Consider the following 22661-nt stretch of genomic DNA (forward strand, 5'->3'; position numbering starts at 1 on the left):
CAAACAAACTCACAAAATGTCAGATTACAACTGATGCAGGTCTGGGCACAACACATCCAATACATCACAGTATGGTGGCACCACTTACCCTTACTTTTACATACTTTTGGCACTTCAGTGTATACGTGCAGTACAGTGTGTCATCTGTCTCTTGGAAGAATACTCTGGATGGAGCTTAAACATATTTACTTTTTTCGAATTAGTCTAATTGCAACCAAAAAAATAAATAGTGATTGTTCTGCATTTTTTTCATAACTTCTAAAGGTTGTAGGAATAACCGACACAACCTCTCACTTCAATAGCATAGTTCTTCCTTGTACATGGATTTTTTTTGTCCTCCCCAACCAAACAGACATCAAAATGAAAGGTTGCAAATACATTTCATTATGGGTCATTTACAATACTGTCTTTTGCCTGCTTTTGTGAGAAAGCACAAGTTTTATTGGGAAGCACAGTGATCTCACTGGCCAAGACGAAGTGTGTGCAGCTGCTGCTCTGTAGTAAAAGATACTAAAAACTAAAAAGAAATCATTAAATAAAGCTTGGTGTATCCGGATCCAGCCGGCACCAGAACAAAACGGACGTCCCTTGGCCAGGAGTCGGGTTATAGGGAGGAAGGACCAGAGCATCCTGGGAGCTTAAAAGCTTTGAATGCCCAGAGACACTCCGCAGCCCTACACCCCTGATATCCCTGTGAATAACCATGGACTCTGAAAAAAAAAATACACATTCCTTACTAGCTCCAGATAAAGCGCACAGGGCATCCAGTTATACACAGATCTCATTACATTTCCTAGCCCATTGGGCAAGGACAGAGCTGAGCAGCAACAGTCACTTCTCTCTCCATGTCCGATGTTCCACTGCGCTGCTATACAGCCCCCCTAACTGGATCCACCCTGGCTGTCAGTGGGCTGTGTAAGAACTGTTAGTAGCAGAAACACTAATGCAATAATAGCACAGCGCTGATAATCTAAACGAAAGTATATAAAGCCTTTCTGTACAAATGTATGTATATACCACTCAGATATCATATGAAAAAGATGTAAACGTTATTTAAGTGTTAAGTTAAAATACATTTATGAATTAATTTGTGAGGCAGAATGCCACCAGTCACTACAACATGATGGGCACCAGCTGAACTGACCACTAACATTACTGGCAGTACGGATGGTGTAATAGTTAGCATTACTGCCTCACAGTACTGAGGTCATGGGTTCAATTCCCACCATGGCCCTAAGTGTGTGGAGTTTGTATATTCTCCCTGTGCTTGCGTGGGTTCCCTCCGGGTTCTCCGGTTTCCTTCCACAATCCAAAAATATACTGGTAGGTTAATTGGACCCAACAAAATTAACCCTATGTGAATGTGTGTACATGTGATAGGGAATATAGATTGTAAGCTCCACTGGGGCAGGTACTGATGTGAATGGGCAAATATTATCTGTAAAGTGCTGCGGAATATGTGTGCGCTATATAAATAACTGGTAATAATAATAACATTACAGCAAAACCTAAACACGAGTTAATATAACTCTTACTTGCACTCCCTCTCCTGTGATGGCTGAGCAGGACTGGATCTGCCAGACTCTGTCTCGGATTGTGTGCAAATTTAGGCCCTCAGCAATTTCCGAGGCTGGTGCAGCTGTCAGTAAGTCCTGTTTATTAGCGAAGATCAGCACAGGGACCCCACTCAGTTTCTCCTCATCCAAAAGCTCAGCCAGTTCCTAAAATGCAAAAATCAACAAAACAAACAACTTTACTTTGATCTAAGTAGTGATCTAAAACTCAATATCGGTTGGTACATGTGAGCGACGTTAATTGGGTGATTATGCACGGAAGGGCCTCAAACAGGGGCGAACTGGCCCACAGGGGTACAGGGGAAACCACCGGTGGGCCCCAATGCCCGAAGGCCCACATCCTCCTCTAGGGATCAGGTTCCAGACTCAGCACTTGAATTATACACTATACATAGGCTACCTTATACTGCACAGGACTATGTATTTACTCTATATATTTATCAAGGGGCCCAGACCATACACTATAAGTTGGCCAAGCCTCTAAACATGGGCCCCTACCTCTGCATTTCCCCGGTGGGCCCTTCATGCCCCAGTCCGACACTGGCCTCAAACACCTTCTATTATGTTCGCCCAGTAATCCATTTATCACAAAAATACAATTACAGAAATACAACTTGTACTCTCTACAAGGGAACAGCTGCACTCAGACATAAATACAAGGCGAGTCTACAGTCACTGTGCACCAGCCATCCTCTCTCCCTCTCCTTCATCCCCTTTGGTCATTGTGGCGTTTAGTAGATGTTAGTCCCAATGTGAGTTACCCTGAACATGGTCAATGCTCAGTGATCGTGCACCCTTTCATTAGAGATTTGGCTATTTCCAGCAGGATCGTGCTACTGCCCACACAGCTCAGGGCTCGCTGGTGCAACTGCCCCATGTGTTAGATTAATCTCAAAGGACATATGGCCAACCCATTCGTCCAAACTCACACCACCAGATTATTACTTGTGGGGCGCAATGAAAGGAGCCGATTACAAGACCAATCATAACACTGTCCTGGAATTTAAAGGAGCAATCATAAAATTTCTTCGATTGAATGGTCCCAAGTATTTGCCACAAACGCGTGGGTCCCATCTCCAACACCTCCAGTAATAGGTTATAATGTAGCTGTATGTGCACTGGTTTTTCTAGGTGCACAGTGAGCGTTGGCTCACTCTGTATATACAGTATTTCTATAAAGACACTTGGAAAAGGTGGTCTTCAGTATGCCGAATGTCGGGATCCCGGCGCACAGTTGACCGGCGCCGGGATCCCGACACCCGGCATACCGACAGCTATTCTCCCTCGTGGGGGTCCACAACCCCCCTGGAGGGAGAATAAAATAGCGTGCTCGCCACACTGTCGATATGCCGGCGGTCGGGCTCCCGACGCCGGTATGCTGGTCGCCGGGAGCCTGGCCGCCGGCATACCATACTACACCCCTTGGAAAAGTTGCACTGACATGAAAAAAGCCTCAATTTCAAAGTCAATGACTAATTTAGATCCTGGCAGATTACAGACCGCAAACACGGAGATTGTAAAATTAATCACTGTCCGAGGGATTCAAAATTGCCATCTAGAAGACTCCATGCTGTAACTAGGAGCATGTGTGTGTCTTGAACAGATCACAAACCCCAATTATTAAACTGAAATTGGTCAAGAGACCCCTTAAACGTTCTAAGACTTAAAATGCTAAATTAGTGACAATACCAACCTGTCCTGTTTCTTCAAAGCGTTTTCTATCCGCGCTGTCTATGACATAAATCTAAATAAACACAAACATATAATTATTTTTTAACAACTTTATAGAGTATTTCAAAAATTGCAAATTATGCTTTTGTTGTGCCCATATATTCTAGTGTTCCCCACAGGATTTGTGCAGGGCAGGGTTCTGAGGCGCCGGGTACTTATCGTGCACACTTGAAAAGGGGGAGTGGCTTGCCGGGGAGGGGGTAAGGCACTGCCGGTGTCACTGTTGGGGGCGGTCTGGTCCCCTCCATGTCACTAATGGGGACGTGACCCAGTTGTGGCATCACTAATAGTGATGTAGGTGCTGGCCTTCCTCCAGGCGCTCCCTTTAATGTGAATAGATGCTGTGCGCGTGCGCATGGCATCTATTCACTCTGTGGCAGGGTATTTTAGCAGGGCGCTGCTAAAGGGGCAAGGCACATTTTTTCCTTTAAAAATGAGGCAGGGCTAAAACAGCCTAGCGTAAAAACATCTTTGTATTATTCTACTTGCAATTTAATTCAACCTATAGTCCACTGGTTCCCAAACTGTGTGCCATGGCACCCTGGAGTGCCCTGGGGCACATGCAGGGGTGCCTTGGATTGGTGGTCCCGGACCAATTTAAATTATTTATGGTCAATGTAATTGCCAGCCACAAGCACTGCTTTTGCCTATCATAACATATGTGGATAAACGGAACCGAATCCTGTCACTCACCATATAATTAAACCAAAGGATGACAAACTTTTGGCATAGGGATGCCATGAAACAATATTCTGATACTCTAGGCCGCCGTGATGTAAAGAGGTTTGGGAACCACTGCTATAGTCTAATTGCATATGTTCTAGAGATCTTTAATCTAGCAGTAATTATTATTATCAGGACATCTATAATATGCTAGTATCAGCTAGAAAGCGGGCACAAACTTCTTCAACTATTAATTCAACAGTATTGAATTTTGAAATTTATACCATGTAAAGTCATAACCGGCCAAATGGTGTTGGAACCTCAGTAAAAATTGGGGTAAATCAACAACAAGAAGTGGAAATAAAAGGATAAAAGAGAGGGAATGGATGGGGCTGTCCACAGATACACATACCTTTAAAGGCCCTTATAGTAAAAAGGATATTTATGGTAAGAACTTACCTTTATTAAATCTCTTTCTGCAAGGTACACTTGATTCCACAGGGAATAACATTGGGATGTAGAGTAGGATCTTGATCCGAGGCACCAACAGGCTAAAAAATAAGAATTTACTTACCGATAATTCTATTTCTCGGAGTCCGTAGTGGATGCTGGGGTTCCTGAAAGGACCATGGGGAATAGCGGCTCCGCAGGAGACAGGGCACAAAAAGTAAAGCTTTAGGATCAGGTGGTGTGCACTGGCTCCTCCCCCTATGACCCTCCTCCAAGCCTCAGTTAGGTACTGTGCCCGGACGAGCGTACACAATAAGGAAGGATTTATGAATCCCGGGTAAGACTCATACCAGCCACACCAATCACACTGTACAACCTGTGATCTGAACCCAGTTAACAGTATGATAACAGCGGAGCCTCTGAAAAGATGGCTCACAACAATAACAACCCGATTTTTGTAACTATGTACAAGTAATGCAGATAATCCGCACTTGGGATGGGCGCCCAGCATCCACTACGGACTCCGAGAAATAGAATTATCGGTAAGTAAATTCTTATTTTCTCTATCGTCCTAGTGGATGCTGGGGTTCCTGAAAGGACCATGGGGATTATACCAAAGCTCCCAAACGGGCGGGAGAGTGCGGATGACTCTGCAGCACCGAATGAGAGAACTCCAGGTCCTCCTTAGCCAGGGTATCAAATTTGTAGGATTTTACAAACGTGTTTGCCCCTGATTAAATAGCCGCTCGGCAAAGTTGTAAAGCCGAGACCCCTCGGGCAGCCGCCCAAGATGAGCCCACCTTCCTTGTGGAATGGGCATTTACATATTTTGGCTGTGGCAGGCCTGCCACAGAATGTGCAAGCTGAATTGTATTACACATCCAACTAGCAAAAGTCTGCTTAAAAGCAAGAGCACCCAGTTTGTTGGGTGCATACAGGATAACAGCAAGTCAGTTCTCCTGACTTCAGCCGTCCTGGAACCTATATTTTCAGGGCCCTGACCACATCTAGCAACTTGGAGTCCTCCAAGTCCCTAGTAGGCGCAAGACACCACAATAAGCTGGTTCAGGTGAAACACTGACACCACCTTAGGGAGAGAACTGGGGACGAGTCCGCAGCTCTGCCCTGTCCGAATGGACAAACAGATATGGGCTTTTTTGAGAAAAAAAACCACCAATTTGACACTCGCCTGGTCCAGGCCAGGTCCAAGAGCATGTTCACTTTTCATGTGAGATGCTTCAAATCCACAGATTTGACTGGTTTTAAACCAATGTGTTTTGAGGAATCCCAGAACTACGTTGAGATCCCACAGTGCCACTGGAGGCACAAAAGGGGGTTGTATATGCAATACTCCCTTGACAAACTTCTGGACTTCAGGAACTGAAGCCAATTCTTTCTGGAAGAAAAATCGACAGGGCCGAAATTTGAACCTTAATGGACCCCAATTTGAGGCCCATAGACACTCCTGTTTGCAAGAAATGCAGGAATCGACCGAGTTGAGATTTCTTCGTGGGGCCTTCCTGGCCTCACACCACGCAACATATTTTCGCCACATGTGGTGATAATGTTGTGCGGTCACCTCCTTTCTGGCTTTGACCAGGGTAGGAATGACCTCTTCCTGAATGCCTTTTCCCTTAGGATCCGGCGTTCCACCGCCATGCCGTCAAACGCAGCTGCGGTAAGTCTTGGAACAGACATGGTACTTGCTGAAACAAGTCCCTTCTTAGCGGCAGAGGCCATAAGTCCTCTGTGAGCATCTCTTGAAGTTCCGGGTACCAAGTCCTTCTTGGCCAATCCGGAGCCATGAGTATAGTTTTTACTCCTCTACGTCTTATAATTCTCAGTACCTTAGGTATGAAAAGCAGAGGATGGAACACATACACCGACTGGTACACCCACGGTGTTACCAGAAACGTCCACAGCTATTGCCTGAGGGTCTCTTAACCTGGCGCAATACCTGTCCCGTTTTTTGTTCAGACGGGACGCCATCATGTCCACCTTTGGTAATTCCCAACGGTTTACAATTATGTGGAAAACTTCCCCATGAAGTTCCCACTCTGCCGGGTGGAGGTCGTGCCTACTGAGGAAGTCTGCTTCCCAGTTTCCATTCCCGGAATGAAACACTGCTGACAGTGCTATCACATGATTTTCCGCCCAGCGAAAAGTCCTTGCAGTTTTTGCCACTGCCCTCCTGCTTCTTGTGCCGCCCTGTCTATTTACGTGGGCGACTGCCGTGATGTTCTATCCCACTGGATCAATACCGGCTGACCTTGAAGCAGAGGTCTTGCTAAGCTTAGAGCATTATAAATTTACCCTTAGCTATATTTATGTGGAGAAAAATCTCCAGACTTGATCACACTCCCTGGAATTTTTTTTCCTTGTGTGACTGCTCCCCAGCCTCTCGGGCTGGCCTCCGTGGTCACCAACATCCAAAACTGAATGCCGAATCTGCGGCCCTCTAGAAGATGAGCACTCTGTAACCACCACAGGAGAGACACCCTTGTCCTTGGATATAGGGTTATCCGCTGATGCATCTGAAGATGCGATCCGGACCATTTGTCCAGCAGATCCCACTGCAAAGTTCTTGCATGAAATCTGCCGACTGGAATTGCTTCGAAGGAAGTCACCATTTTTTTTTTTTTTTTTTTTTTTTTTTTACCATGGCCCTTGTGCAATGATGCACTGATTTTAGGAGGTTCCTGACTAGCTCGGATAACTCCCTGGCTTTCTCTTCCGGGAGAAACACCTTTTTCTGGACTGTGTCCAGAATCATCCCTAAGCACAGGAGACTTGTTGTCGGGATCAGCTGCGATTTTGGAATCTTTAGAATCCACCCCTGCTGTTGTAACAGTATCCGAGATAGTGCTACTCCGACCTCCAACTGTTCCCTGGACTTTGCCCTTATCAGGAGATCGTCCAAGTAAGGGATAATTAAGACGCCTTTTCTTCGAAGAAGAACCATCATTTCGGCCATTACCTTGGTAAAGACCCGGGGTGCCGTAGACAATCCAAACGGCAGCGTCTGAAACTGATAGTGACAGTTTTATACCACGAACCTGAGGTACCCTTAGTGATAAGGGCAAATTTGGGACATGGAGGTAAGCATCCCTGATGTCTCGGGACACCAGATAGTCCCCTTCTTCCCGGTTCGTTATCACTGCTCTGAGTGACTCCATCTTGATTTGAACCTTTGTAAATGTTCAAATTTTTTTAGATTTAGAATAGGTCTCACCTAGCCTTCTGGCTTCAGTACCACAATATAGTGTGGAATAATACCCCTTTTCTTGTTGTAGGAGGGGTAATTTTAATTATCACCTGCTGGGAATACAGCTCGTGAATTTTTTCCCATACTGCCTCCTTGTCGGAGGGAGACCTTGGTAAAGCAGCCTTCAGGAGCCTGCGCAGGGGAAACGTCTCGACATTCCAAACTGTACCCCTGGGATACTACTTGTAGGATCCAGGGGTCCTATACAGTCTCAGCGTCATGCTGAGAGCTTGTCAGAAGCGGTGGAACGCTTCTGTTCCTGGGAATGGGCTGCCTGCTGCAGTCTTCTTCCCTTTCCTCTATCCCTGGGCAGATATGACTCTTATAGGGACGAAAGGACTGAAGCTGAAAAGACGGTGTCTTTTTCTGCAGAGATGTGACTTAGGGTAAAAAACGGTGGATTTTCCAGCAGTTGCCGTGGCCACCAGGTCCGATGGACCGACCCCAAATAACTCCTCTTCCTTTATACGGCAATACACCTTTGTGCCGTTTGGAATCTGCATCACCTGACCACTGTCGTGTCCATAAACATCTTCTGGCAGATATGGACATCGCACTTACTCTTGATGCCAGAGTGCAAATATCCCTCTGTGCATCTCGCATATATAGAAATACATCCTTTAAATGCTCTATAGTCAATAAAATACTGTCCCTGTCAAGGGTATCAATATTTTTAGTCAGGGAATCCGACCAAGCCACCCCAGCTCTGCACATCCAGGCTGAGGCGATCGCTGGTCGCAGTATAACACCAGTATGTGTGTATATACTTTTTATGATATTTTTCCAGCCTCCTGTCAGCTGGCTCCTTGAGGACGGCCCTATCTATAGACGGTACCGCCACTTGTTCTGATAAGCGTGTGAGCGCCTTATCCACCCTAAGGGGTGTTTCCCAACGCGCCCTAACTTCTGGCGGGAAAGGGTATACCGCCCATATTTTCTATCGGGGGGAACCCACGCATCATCACACACTTCATTTAATTTTTCTGATTCAGGAAAAACTACGGTAGTTTTTTCACATCCCACATAATACCCTCTTTTGTGGTACTTGTAGTATCAGAAATATGTAACACCTCCTTCATTGCCCTTAACGTGTGGCCCTAATAAGGAATACGTTTGTTTATTCACCGTCGACACTGGATTCAGTGTCCCTGTCTGTGTCTGTGTCGACCGACTAAAGTAAACGGGCGTTTTAAAACCCCTGACGGTGTTTTTGAGACGTCTGGACCGGTACTAATTGTTTGTCGGCCGTCTCATGTCGTCAACCGACCTTGGCGCGTGTTGACATTATCACGTAATTCCCTAAATAAGCCATCCATTCTGGTGTCGACTCCCTAGAGAGTGACATCACCATTACAGGCAATTGCTCCGCCTCCTCACCAACATCGTCCTCATACATGTCGACACACACGTACCGACACACAGCACACACACAGGAAATGCTCTGATAGAGGACAGGACCTACTAGCCCTTTGGAGAGACAGAGGGAGAGTTTGCCAGCACACACCAAAAACGCTATAATTATATAGGGACAACCTTATATAAGTGTTTTCCCTTATAGCATCTTTTTTATATATTTCTAACGCCAAATTAGTGCCCCCCCTCTCTGTTTTAACCCTGTTTCTGTAGTGCAGTGCAGGGGAGAGCCTGGGAGCCTTCCCTCCAGCCTTTCTGTGAGGGAAAATGGCGCTGTGTGCGGAGGAGATAGGCCCCGCCCCTTTTTCGGCGGCCTCGTCTCCCGCTCTTAACGGATTCTGGCAGGGGTTAAATATCTCCATATAGCCCCCGGAGGCTATATGTGAGGTATTTTTAGCCAAAAAAGGTTTTCATTTGCCTCCCAGGGCGCCCCCCTCCCAGCGCCCTGCACCCTCAGTGACTGCCGTGTGAAGTGTGCTGAGAGGAAAATGGCGCACAGCTGCAGTGCTGTGCGCTACCTTAAGAAGACTGAGGAGTCTTCTGCCGCCGATTCTGGACCTCTTCTCGTTTCAGCATCTGCAAGGGGGCCGGCGGCGAGGCTCCGGTGACCATCCAGGCTGTACCTGTGATCGTCCCTCTGGAGCTAATGTCCAGTAGCCAAGAAGCCAATCCATCCTGCACGCAGGTGAGTTCACTTCTTCTCCCCTAAGTCCCTCGTTGCAGTGATCCTGTTGCCAGCAGGACTCACTGTAAAATAAAAAACCTAAGCTAAACTTTTCTAAGCAGCTCTTTAGGAGAGCCACCTAGATTGCACCCTTCTCGGCCGGGCACAAAAATCTAACTGAGGCTTGGAGGAGGGTCATAGGGGGAGGAGCCAGTGCACACCACCTGATCCTAAAGCTTTACTTTTTGTGCCCTGTCTCCTGCGGAGCCGCTATTCCCCATGGTCCTTTCAGGAACCCCAGCATCCACTAGGACGATAGAGAAATAGGATTTTAATTACCTACCGGTAAATCCTTTACTCGTAATCCGTAGAGGATGCTGGGGTCCACATTAGTACCATGGGGTATAGACGGGTCCCTTGGGAGCCATGGGCACTTTAAGAGTTTAATAGTGTGGGCTGGCTCTGCACCACTGCAGGATAACAAAGCGCTGGGCGGGCGCCCAGCATCCTCTACGGACTACAAGAAAAGGATTTACCGGTAGGTAATTAAAATCTTATTTTCTGTTACGTCCTAGAGGATGCTGGGGTCCACATTAGTACTATGGGGATGTACCAAAGCTCCCAGTACAGGAGGGAGAGCGCGGAGGCCCCTGCAGAACTGATTGACCAAACTTTAGGTCCTCAGAGGCCAAAGTATCGAACTTGTAGAACTTAGCAAACGTGTTCGATCCTGACCAAGTAGCTCCTCGGCAAAGCTGTAAAGCCGAGACACCCCGGGCAGCTGCCCAGGAAGAACCCACCTTACGAGTAGAGTGGGCCTTAACAGATTTTGGACACAGCAAACCTGCCGTAGAATACGCATGCTGGATAGTAAACCTGATCCAGTGAGAAATCGTCTGCTTAGAAGCAAGACACCCAATCTTGTTGGGATCATAAAGGGCAAACAGAGTCCGACTTTCTGTGACGAGAAGTTCTCTTCACATAAATCTTCAAAGCCCTCACAACATCCAAGGACTTTGAGGTAATTGAGGAGTCAGTAGCCACTGGCACCACAATAGGTTGGTTGATATGAAAAGCAGACACAACCTTCGGAAGAAATTGCTGACGCATCCTGAGCTCAGCTCCATCTTCATGAAAAATCAAGTTGGGGTCTCTTGCAGGACAATGCCCCAATTCTGACACACGTCTAGCAGATGCCAATGCTAACAGTGTGACCGCCTTCCAAGTAAGAAACTTGACCTCAACCTCCTGTAAAGGTTCGAACCAATCCGACTGCAGGAACTGCAACACCACGTTAAGATCCCAAGGTGCCGTAGGAGGCACAAAGGGAGACTGGATGCGCAGTATCCCTTTCAAGAAAGTCTGAACCTCGGGGAGGGAAGCCAAATGTTTCTGGGGAAAAAAATGGACAAGGCCGAGATCTGGACCTTAATGGAGACAAACGCAGGCCCACATCCACACCTGCTTGCAGGAAGAGGAGAAACCGCCCAAGTTGAAACTCCACCGTAGGAAACTTCGTGGACTCACACCAAGACATGTACTTTTTCTAAATCCGATCGTAATGTGCAGATGTTACTCCTTTCCTAGCCTGCATCAGGGTAGGAATAACTTTGCTGGGAATGCCTTTCCGTGCTAAGATCTGGCGCTCAACCTCCATGCCGTCAAATGTAGCCGTGGTAAGTCTTGATAAGCGAACGGCCTCTGTTGCAGAAGGTCATTGCGAAGAGGAAGAGGCCTCAGATCTTCCAGCAGTAACTCCAGAAGATCAGCGTACCAAGCCCTCTTCGGCCAGTCCGGAGCACTGAGAATTGCCTGAACTTCTGTTCTCTTTATGAGCTTTAGAATTCTTGGGATGATCGGAAGTGGAGGGAACACGTACACTGACTTGAACACCCATGGAGTTACCAGGGCGTCCACCGCCACAGCCTGAGGGTCTCCTGACCTGGAACAGTACCGCCGAAGCTTCTTGTTGAGGCGTGAGGCCATCATGTCTATTTGAGGTACACCCCAAAGACTTGTCAACTCTGCGAATACCTCCTGATGAAGGCCCCACTCTCCTGGATGGAGATCGTGCCTGCTGAGGAAGTCCGCTTCCCAGCTGTCCACTCCCGGAATGAAGATTGCTGACAGCGCCACCGCGTGTTTTTCTGCCCAGAGGAGGATTCTTGTCCCCTCTGACATCGCAGCTCTGCCCTTCGTTCCACCATGTCGGTTTATGTAGGCCACCGTCTTTACATTGTCCGACTGCACTTGAATGGCCTGATCTTGCAGAAGGTGTGCCGCTTGTAGAAGACCATTGTACACGGCTCTGAGTTCCAGGATGTTTATTGGAAGAACGGATTCCAGACTTGACCAACTTCCTTGGAAGGTTTCCCCTTGGGTGAATGCGCCCCAACCTCTGAGACTTGCATCCATGGTTAGAAGGATCCAGTTCTGAACCCCGAACCTGCGGCCCTCTAGAAGGTGAGGCAGTTGTAGCCACCATAGGAGTGAGATCCTGGCTGTCGGCAACAGACGTATTTCTCTGGTGCATGTGTAGGTGAGATCCTGACCACTTGTCCAAGAGATCCAATTGGAAGGGCCGTGCATGAAATCTTCCGTACTGTAGAGCCTCGTAGGAGGCAACCATCTTCCCCAGAAGGCGAATGCACTGATGGACCGATACCCTTTCTCCGCTGGTAGAAACACCCTCTGCACATGTGTGTCGAGGATCATCCCTAGGAAAGACAATCTCCTTGTCGGCTCCAAATGTGACTTTGCAAGATTCCGGATCCATCCATGATCCCGGAGTAGATGAGTCGTGAAAGCAATGCTCTGCAACAACTTCTCCCTGGATGAAACTTTAATCAGCAGATTGTCCAGATATGGAATTATATTTACTCCCTGCCTGCGGAGGAGAACCATCATCTCTGCCATGAAAACCCTTGGTGTCGTGGAGAGGCCAAATGGCAGTGCCTGGAACTGATAGTGACAGTCCAACAGTGCAAAATCTTAGATAAGCCTGGTGAGGCGGCCAGATTGGAATGTGAAGGTACGCATCCTTGATATCCAGGGATACCAGGAATTCCCCCTCCTCCAGACCGGAGATCACTGCTCTCAGAGACTCCATTTTGGACTTGAATTCCCTCAAATAAAGGTTTACTGACTTCAGGTTCAAAATTGGTTTGACCGAATCATCCGGTTTCAGTACCACAAATAGGTTTGAATAGTAACCCTTGTTTTCCAGATGAGCTGGAACCGGAAAATGACATCTGCCCTTTCCAATTTTTTAATGGCTTCCTGTAGGATAGCCCTGTCAGCAAAGCTGGTAAGCAGGATTTGTAGAATCTGTGAGGTGGGATCTCTTGAAACTCCAGCCTGTACCCTCCCCCCGAGACACAATATCTTGAACCCAGGGATCCAGGCCGGAGGACACCCAGACCTGACTGAAATGTCTGAGTCTCGCTCCCACCTGCTCGATCTCCACGCTGTGAGGTCCACCGTCATGCTGAGGATTTTGAGGAGACAGAGGCTGGCTTCTGCTCCTGGGTACCTGCAGGTGCAGGTCTTTTGGATTTTGATCGACCACCTCTGAAGAAAGCGGTAGGAGGCTTAGACTTTTTAGCTTTTGCGGACCGGAAAGGACTGCATCGTGGACGTAGAAAAAAAAAGTTTCTTCGTTGACTGAGTGGCTCAGGGAAGAAAGGTTGACTTACCAGCGGTTGCCGTGGAAATCCATGCATCCAATGCTTCCCCAAATAGAGCCTGACCTGTGAAGGGTAGATTCTCCACACTTCTCCTGGATACCGTGTCTGCCGACCATTGGCACAGCCAGAGTCCCCTGCGTGCCGAGACAGCCATGGAAGACGTCCTTGCATTCAGATGACCCAGATCCTTCTTGGCCTCCACCATGAAACCAGCAGAATCCTGTATGTTACGTAAAAACAATTCAACGTCACTTCTGCCCAGAGAATCTAATTCTTCTAGCAATGTGCCTGACCACTTAACTATGACTTCAGAAATCCATGCACAGGCAATAGTGGGCCTTAACGCAGACGCAGTGTATATGGATTTGAGCGTAGTCTCAATCTTGCGGTCTGCCGGTTCTTTCAAAGCAGTAGACCCAGGGACAGGCAACACCACCTTTTTAGACAGTCTATATACAGAAGCATCCACTATAGGTGGGGTTTCCCACTTTTTCCTATCTTCCTCAGAGAAAGGAAAAGTAACAAGAACCCTTTTTGGGATCTGGAATTTTTTCTCTGGGATTTCTCAGGATTTCTCAAATAATGCGTTTAATTGCTTAGACACAGGGAAGGTCAGGGAGGCTTTCTTATTATCTGTAAAATAAGCCTCCTCAACCTGCTCAGGTGGTTTGTCAGTTATGTGTAACACATCCCTAATGGCCTCAATCATGAGCTGTGCCCCTTTTGCACCCCCCCGCATATCCCCCTCACCGTCTGCCGTGTCAGAGTCGGTATCCGCGTCGACCTGCATAATCTGGGCAAGCGCACGTTTCCTTGGGAATATACAGGGGGAATTTAAGGTAGTGGGAACAGAACCAGATAAAACCTCCACAGATTGTTTTAAAATCTGTGTTTCAGTCTCCTAATGCGCAATCCTAGTAGAAATTTAGGATATCATTCCCTTAATAGAAGCCACCCACTGGGGTTCGGATTCGGCAGGCTGAGCCACAATATTACATTCCTGAGAACATGGAATGGATTTCTCTGGTGAAGATACATTCTGTGCAGCACAAGATACAGAGTCCCTGGACATAGTAATGTGAGATTTACATACATACATACACACACACACACACACACACACACACACACACACACACACACACACACACACACACACACACACACACACACACACACACACAGGAAAATGTTAGACACAGTATCCCCCAAGTGCCTTCAGAGAGACACAGAGATATTGGAGCCAGCACACCCAGTGCCCCAGTAGACAGTTAGAAATAATTGTCTGGCGCAGACTGTGTACTCTTAATAGACTACACAGTTAGAATGCACTCCCCCCCACCCCCCCCCCCCCACTTCTATAACCCCCTGGTACCGCACAGGATGACTGGAGGTCTGTGGAGGGTCAGCGTTCACTGTCAGCATTGCTGTGTGATTTCTGCATGGAGAAAATGGTGCTGGAGAGCTGCTGGATCCGCTCGGAGAAGCTCCGCCCTCGAAAATGGCACGTCTTCCCGCACTTGAAATTCTTTATACTGGCCTGAGGTTAGTGTCTAGCAGCAGTTGAGACACCCTGATAGAGGTAGCGACCAGTGTAAGGGTATTGCGCTGGCCCAGGGCTCCCCTCACAGCGCCGCACCGCAGAGCCTCCGGAGCGCAGCTTCAGTACTGCGCTCCCAACCTGTAGCCGCCATTCTCACCGGTTCCCCGCTTGTCGGGTTGCCGGTGACTAACTCACCACCGCAATCTTCTGGCTCTGTTAGGGGGTGGCGGCATGCTACGGGAGTGAGCGGTCACCTCGGGGGTTAACGATCATCACCCTAAGGAGCTTAATGTCCTGTCAGCGGAGATAGTGGCTATTAACCTCAAGGGTTGGACACTACTCCCCCCCTAAGTCCCACAAAGCAGGGAGGCTGTTGCCAGCAGCCTCCCTGTGCCTAACTCTAATTAAAAATAATAAAACTAGAAAAACTCCTATGGAGCTCCCCTAGCTGTGACCGGCTCCACCGGGCACATTTTCTAAACTGAGTCTGGTAGGAGGCAGCCGCACTATTAAACTCTTAACGTGCCCATGGCTCCCAAGGGACCCGTCTATACCCCATGGTACTAATGTGGACCCCAGCATCCTCTAGGACGTAAGAGAAAGCTTTGACTGTTCCCAAGATGCATAGCGCCGGCTCCTCTATAACCCCGCCTCCATGTACAGGAGCTCAGTTTTGTTAACCAGTCCAATGCAGTAGCAGGTAGAAAAGAGACGACAACAGTTAGTTGCCACACAGAACCACATTCTCACGACAGGAGAAGGTACCAGCGCCTAATGCCATACAAACCCAAAGAAGCTAAGTGCGTCAGGGTGGGCGCCCTGTGGAATCCAGTGTACCTCGCAGAAAGAGATTTAACAAAGATAAGTTCTTACCATAAATCTCCTTTTCTGCAGAGGGGTACACTGTATTCCACAGGGAATAACATCGGGGATGTCCTAAAGCAGTTCCTCAAGGGAGGGGACGCACTGTAGCAGGCACAAGAACCTGGCGTCCAAAGGAAGAATCCTGGGAGGCGGAAGTATCAAAGGCATGAACGTGTTCACTGAGGACCACATAGCCGCCTTGCACAATTGTTCAAGGGGCGCACCCCGGCGGCCCAAGAAGGTCCGACAGACTGAGTAGAATGGGCTTTAATGGTATCAGGAGCTGGAAGGCCAGCCTGTACATGAGCATGTGCAATCACCATTCTAATCTATCTGGCCAAGGTCTGCTAATTAGCAGGCCAGCCACGTTTGTGAAAACCAAAACTACGCCTGCGTTTTTCCAAACACTCCCAGAAAACGTTCAGTTGAAACCCAGAAACGCCCTCTTCCTGTCAATCTCCTTGCGTTCGGCTGTGCGATTGGAATCATCGCTAGAACCAGGTGCAAAGCCACAAAGGACTTCGTACCCGTACGACGCGCGTGCGCATTGCGGTGCATACGCAGATTAGCCGTTTTTTTTCACTGATCGCTACGCAGCGAACAACGGCAGCTAGCGATCAACTCGGAATGACCCCTGTCGAAGTCAAAAATATTACATACACACAAATACAAACTCCAAATAGAGAGGTCTCTGTTCGTGCGCATACACGCAGCGTGCACAGGATATACGGTGGCATACGCATCCACACAGACAGGCCACAAAGATATATTCAACACATATTTCATACAACACATAAATTACACATAGACCAAACATGTCAAGCACCAGACATTATAATGTATTTATATAATAGAGTGTAACATCAGATATATATGTATTATTGGAACGGAACAAGTTAAATATATCATGCTTAGGGTCAAAATGATCTGGAGAATGTGTGTATTAATTTGATAGCTATGGGTAGATTGTAGCACATTGCAACGATTAGTTATGACCAAATGTATGAATACAAAGGACTTCCTGAAGACTTGAAACTACAGTAGCTTCACAGCACGGCCCTAGAGGCAGACACATGTGCCAGCAACATAGGACAAAAGCCCTCAGACTGACGTATGAGCCGTTGAGTTCTTGAGAGGTCTGGCCTCTGGACCAATGGAAGGAGACCGAAACCAACAGACTGTTAACTCCCACTGTTTTGATATAAGCAATTTTTCTAAGATATAGTTAGTTAGTTGCTTGCTGAGGGGGAGAGAGATGGAGACGACTGTGCACTGAGCAACAGGGTGAAGTATGCTGGCTGTAACGGATTCTTTTGTAACTGTAACTGCTTCTTGTGTAATTGTAACTCTGTAACTATATATATATATATATATATATATATATATATATATATATATATATATATACACACACACACACACATACACGCACACACACACACAAGTTATAACTGAATGATATACTGTACATATAATTTTGTATGCATACCCTTTTAATATCAAATAAATATATATATATATATATATATATATATATATATATATATATATATAAAAAGAATAAGATTTTAAACCTAACGGTAAATCTATTTCTCTTAGTCCGTAGAGGATGCTGGGGACTCCGTAAGGACCATGGGGTATAGACGGGCTCCTGAAAGAACTTTGACTATGGGTGTGCACTGGCTCCTCCCTCTATGCCCCTCCTCCAGACCTGAGTTAGAGAACTGTGCCCAGAGGAGATGGACACTACAAGGCAGGATTTGGAAATCCAAGGGCAAGATTCATACCAGCCCACACCAATCATACCATGTAACCTGGATCATACATAACCAGTTAACCGTATGAACAAAAAACAGCAACGGTCCAAGACTGATTCCAACTGTAACATAACCCTTACGTAATCAACAACTATATACAAGTCTTGCAGAGTCTCCGCACTGGGACGGGCGCCCAGCATCCTCTACAAACTAGGAGAAATAGATTTACCGGTAGGTTTAAAAATAAGATTTTACTCACCGGTAAATCTATTTCTCGTAGTCCGTTGTGGATGCTGGGGACTCCGTGAGGACCATGGGGAATACACGGGCTCCGCAGGAGACAGGGCACTCTAAGAAAGAATCAGGACTACTGGTGTGCACTGGCTCCTCCCTCTATGCCCCTCCTCCAGAGCTCAGTTAAGGAAACTGTGCCCGGAAGAGCTGACATTACAAGGAAAGGATTTTGGAATCCAGGGTAAAACTCATACCAGCCACACCAATCACACCGTATAACTTGTGATAACATACCCAGTCAACAGTATGAACAACAACAGAGCATCAAACAAACGGATGCCAACATAACATAACCCTTAAATAAGCAATGACTATATACAAGTATTGCAGAAGAAGTCCGCACTTGGGACGGGCGCCCAGGATCCACTACGGACTACGAGAAATAGATTTACCGGTGAGTAAAATCTTATTTTCTCTAAAAGTCCTAGTGGATGCTGGGGACTCCGTAAGGACCATGGGGATTATACCAAAGCTCCCAAACGGGCGGGAGAGTGCGGATGACTCTGCAGCACCGAATGGGCAAACACAAGGTCCTCCTCAGCCAGGGTATCAAACTTGTAGAATTTTGCAAAAGTGTTTGAACCCGACCAAGTAGCTGCTCGGCAAAGCTGTAATGCCGAGACCCCTCAGGCAGCCGCCCAAGAAGAGCCCACCTTCCTTGCGGAATGGGCTTTCACTGATTTTGGATGCGGTAATCCAGCAGCAGAATGAGCTTGCTGAATCGTGTTACAGATCCAGCGAGCAATAGTTTGCTTTGAAGCAGGAGCACCCAGCTTGTTGGATGCATACAGGATATACAGGATAAACAGCGAGTCAGTTTTCCTGACTCCAGCCGTTCTGGTTACATAAATCTTCAAAGCCCCAAAGTCATGAGTAGCCGCAGGCACCACAATAGGTTGGTTCAAATGAAAAGATGACACCACCTTCGTCAGAAATTGCGGACGAGTCCGTAATTCTGCCCTGTCCATATGGAAAACCAGATAGGGGCTTTTACATGACAAAGCCGCCAATTCTGACACACGCCTAGCCGAAGCTAAGGCCAATAGCATGACCACTTTCCACGTTAGATACTTTAGCTCCACGGTCTTAAGTGGCTCAAACCAGTGAGATTTCAGGAAACTCAACACCACGTTAAGATCCCAAGGTGCCACTGGTGGCACAAAAGGGGGCTGAATATGCAGCACTCCCTTTACAAATGTCTGAACCTCAGGAAGTGAAGCCAGTTCCTTTTGAAAGAAAATGGATAGAGCCGAAATCTGGACCTTTATGGACCCTAATTTTAAGCCCATAGTCACTCCTGACTGTAGGAAGTGCAGGAACCGGCCCAGCTGGAATTCCTCTGTAGGGGCCTTCCTGGCCTCACACCAAGCAACATATTTTCGCCATATACGGTGATAATGTTTTGCTGTCACGTCCTTCCTAGCCTTTATCAGCGTAGGAATAACTTCATCCGGAATGCCTTTTTCCGCTAGGATCCGGCGTTCAACCGCCATGCCGTCAAACGCAGCCGCGGTAAGTCTTGGAACAGACAGGGCCCTTGTTGCAACAGATCCTGTCTGAGAGGCAGAGGCCATGGGTCCTCTGTGAGCATTTCTTGCAGTTCCGGGTACCAAGTCCTTCTTGGCCAATCCGGAACAATGAGTATTGTTCTCACTCCTCTTTTTCTTACGATTCTCAGCACCTTGGGGATGAGAGGAAGAGGAGGAAACACATAGACCGACTGGAACACCCACGGTGTCACTAGTGCGTCCACAGCTATCGCCTGAGGGTCTCTTGACCTGGCGCAATACTTTTGTAGCTTTTTGTTGAGGCGGGATGCCATCATGTCCACCTGTGGCAGTTCCCATCGATTTGTAATCTGTGTGAAGACTTCTTGATGAAGTCCCCACTCTCCCGGGTGGAGGTCGTGCCTGCTGAGGAAGTCTGCTTCCAAGTTGTCCACCCCCAGAATGAACACTGCTGACAGTGCTTGCACGTGATTCTCTGCCCAACGAAGAATTCTGGTGGCTTCCGCCATCGCCACCCTGCTTCTTGTGCCGCCCTGGCAGTTCACATGAGCCACTGCGGTGATGTTGTCTGACTGAATCAGCACCGGTTGGTTGCGAAGCAGAGGCTCCGCTTGACTCAGGGCGTTGTATATGGCCCTTAGTTCCAGGATATTGATGTGCAGACAAGTCTCCTGACTTGACCACAGCCCTTGGAAGTTTCTTCCCTGAGTGACTGCCCCCCAACCTCGGAGGCTTGCATCCGTGGTCACCAGGACCCAGTCCTGTGTGCCGAACCTGCGGCCCTCGAGAAGGTGAGCACTTTGCAGCCACCACAGAAGAGACACCCTGGCCCTGGTGGATAGGGTGATCAGCCGATGCATCTGAAGATGCGATCCGGACCACTTGTCCAACAGGTCCCACTGAAAGTTCCTCGCATGGAACCTGCCAAAGGGAATGGCTTCGTATGACGCCACCATCTTTCCCAGGACTTGCGTGCATTGATGCACCGACACCTGTTTTGGTTTTAAGAGGTCTCTGACCAGAGTCACGAGCTCCTGAGCCATCTCCGCCGGGAGAAACACCTTCTTCTGGTCCGTGTCCAGAATCATGCCCAGGAAGGGCAGACGCGTCGTAGGAATCAGCTGCGACTTTGGAATATTCAGAATCCAGCCGTGCTGTTGCAACACTTCCTGAGAGTGTGCTACGCTGATCAGTAACTGCTCTCTGGACCTCGCCTTTATGAGGAGATCGTCCAAGTATGGGATAATTGTGACTCCTTGCTTTCGTAGGAGCACCATCATTTCCGCCATTACCTTGGTAAATATTCTCGGTGCCGTGGACAGACCAAACGGCAACGTCTGGAATTGGTAATGGCAGTCCTGTACCACAAATCTGAGGTACTCCTGATGAGGCGGATAAATGGGGACATGCAGGTAAGCATCCTTTATGTCCAGAGACACCATAAAATCCCCCTCTTCCAGGCTTGCAATTACCGCTCTGAGCGATTCCATCTTGAACTTGAACCTTTTCAGGTAAATGTTCAGGGATTTTAAATTCAATATGGGTCTGACCGAACCGTCCGGTTTCGGTACCACAAACATTGTGGAATAGTAACCCCTTCCCTGTTGAAGGAGGGGAACCTTTACCACCACCTGCTGGAGATATAATTTGTGAATCGCCGCTAACACTACCTCCCTTTCTATGGGGGAAGCTGGCAGGGCCGATTTGAGGAAGCGGCGAGGGGGCATCACTTCGAATTCCAGCTTGTATCCCTGAGACACAATCTGTATAGCCCAGGGATCCACCCGTGAGCGAACCCACTGGTGGCTGAAATTTCGGAGACGCCCCCGCACCGCTCCCGGCTCCCCCTGTGGAGCCCCAGCGTCATGCGGTGGATTTAGTGAAAGCCGGTGAGGACTTCTGTTCCTGGGAATAAGCTGTATTGTGCAGCTTCTTTCCTTTACCCCTGCCTCTGGCAAGAAAGGACGCACCTCTGACTTTCTTGCCTTTTTGTGATCGAAAGGACTGCATTTGGTAATACGGTGCTTTCTTAGGCTGTGAGGGAATATATGGCAAAAAATTTGACTTCCCAGCCGTAGCTGTGGAAACTAGGTCCGAGAGACCGTCCCCAAATAATTCCTCACCCTTATAAGGTAAAACCTCCATGTGCTTTTTTGAGTGGCATCACCTGTCCATTGCCGAGTCCACAGGACCCTTCTGGCAGAAATCGACATTGCATTTATTCTAGAGCCCAGTAGGCAAATGTCCCTCTGGGCATCCCTCATATATAGGACAGCGTCCTTTATATGCCCCAGGGTCAGTAAAATAGTATCCTTGTCCAAGGTATCCAGTTCCTCAGACAGAGTATATGTCCATGCCGCTACAGCACTACACATCCAGGCCGACGCAATTGCCGGCCTCAGTATGGTACCTGAATGTGTATAAACAGACTTTAGGATACCTTCCTGCTTCCTATCCGCAGGATCCTTTAGGGAGGCCGTATCCTGTGACGGCAGGGCCACCTTCTTAGATAAGCGTGTCAAAGCTTTGTCTACCCTAGGGGATGACTCCCAGCGTAACCTGTCCGTTGGCGGGAAAGGATACGCCATAAGCAACCGTTTGGGAATCTGCACTTTCCTATCAGGAGAATCCCAAGCTTTTTCACATAAATCATTTAACTCATGTGACGGGGGAAAAGTCACTTCTTGCCGTTTTTCCCCAAACATATAAACCCTCTTGTCAGGGACCGGGTTTACCTCTGAAATGTGCAATACATCCTTCATTGCTATAATCATGTAGCGGATGGCTTTAGCCATTTTAGGCTGTAACTTTGCATCATCGCCATCGACACTGGAGTCAGAGTCCGTGTCGATATCTGTGTCAACAATCTGGGATAGTGGGCGCTTCTGAGACCCTGACGGCCTCTGCGCTGTAGGATCAGGCATGGGTTGAGACCCTGACTGTCCCAAGGCTTCAGCTTTATCCAATCTTTTATCCAAGGAGTTTACATTATCATTTAACACCTTCAAACATATCCATCCAATCAGGTGTCGGCGCCGTCGGCGGAGACACCAAATTCAACTGCACCTGCTCTGCTTCCACACAGCCTTCGTCAAACATGTCGACACAATCGTACAGACACACCACACACACAGGGGATGCTCTATTTGAGGACAGAACCCCCACAAGGCCTTTTGGAGAGACACAGAGAGAGAGAGTATGCCAGCACACACCCCAGCGCTATATAACCCAGGAATTACACAGTAACTT

General features: G+C 47.9%; 1 protein-coding gene across 2 annotated transcripts in view; it reads right to left on the reverse strand.

Annotated features, from left to right (window-relative positions):
• Positions 1-22661, reverse strand: part of ARL3 (ADP ribosylation factor like GTPase 3) — a 141920-nt gene that overhangs the window by 71259 nt on the left and 48000 nt on the right. For both annotated transcript variants that reach the window (XM_063961935.1, XM_063961936.1), the window contains exons 4-5: positions 3268-3318; positions 1536-1721 (exon numbers count right to left, since the gene is read on the reverse strand). In XM_063961935.1, the coding sequence (XP_063818005.1) occupies positions 1536-1721; positions 3268-3318 (237 nt within the window). The remainder of the gene's footprint in view (positions 1-1535; positions 1722-3267; positions 3319-22661) is intronic.

The sequence above is a fragment of the Pseudophryne corroboree genome, chromosome 3, assembly GCF_028390025.1.
Source record: "Pseudophryne corroboree isolate aPseCor3 chromosome 3, aPseCor3.hap2, whole genome shotgun sequence".
Taxonomy (NCBI): domain Eukaryota; kingdom Metazoa; phylum Chordata; class Amphibia; order Anura; family Myobatrachidae; genus Pseudophryne; species Pseudophryne corroboree.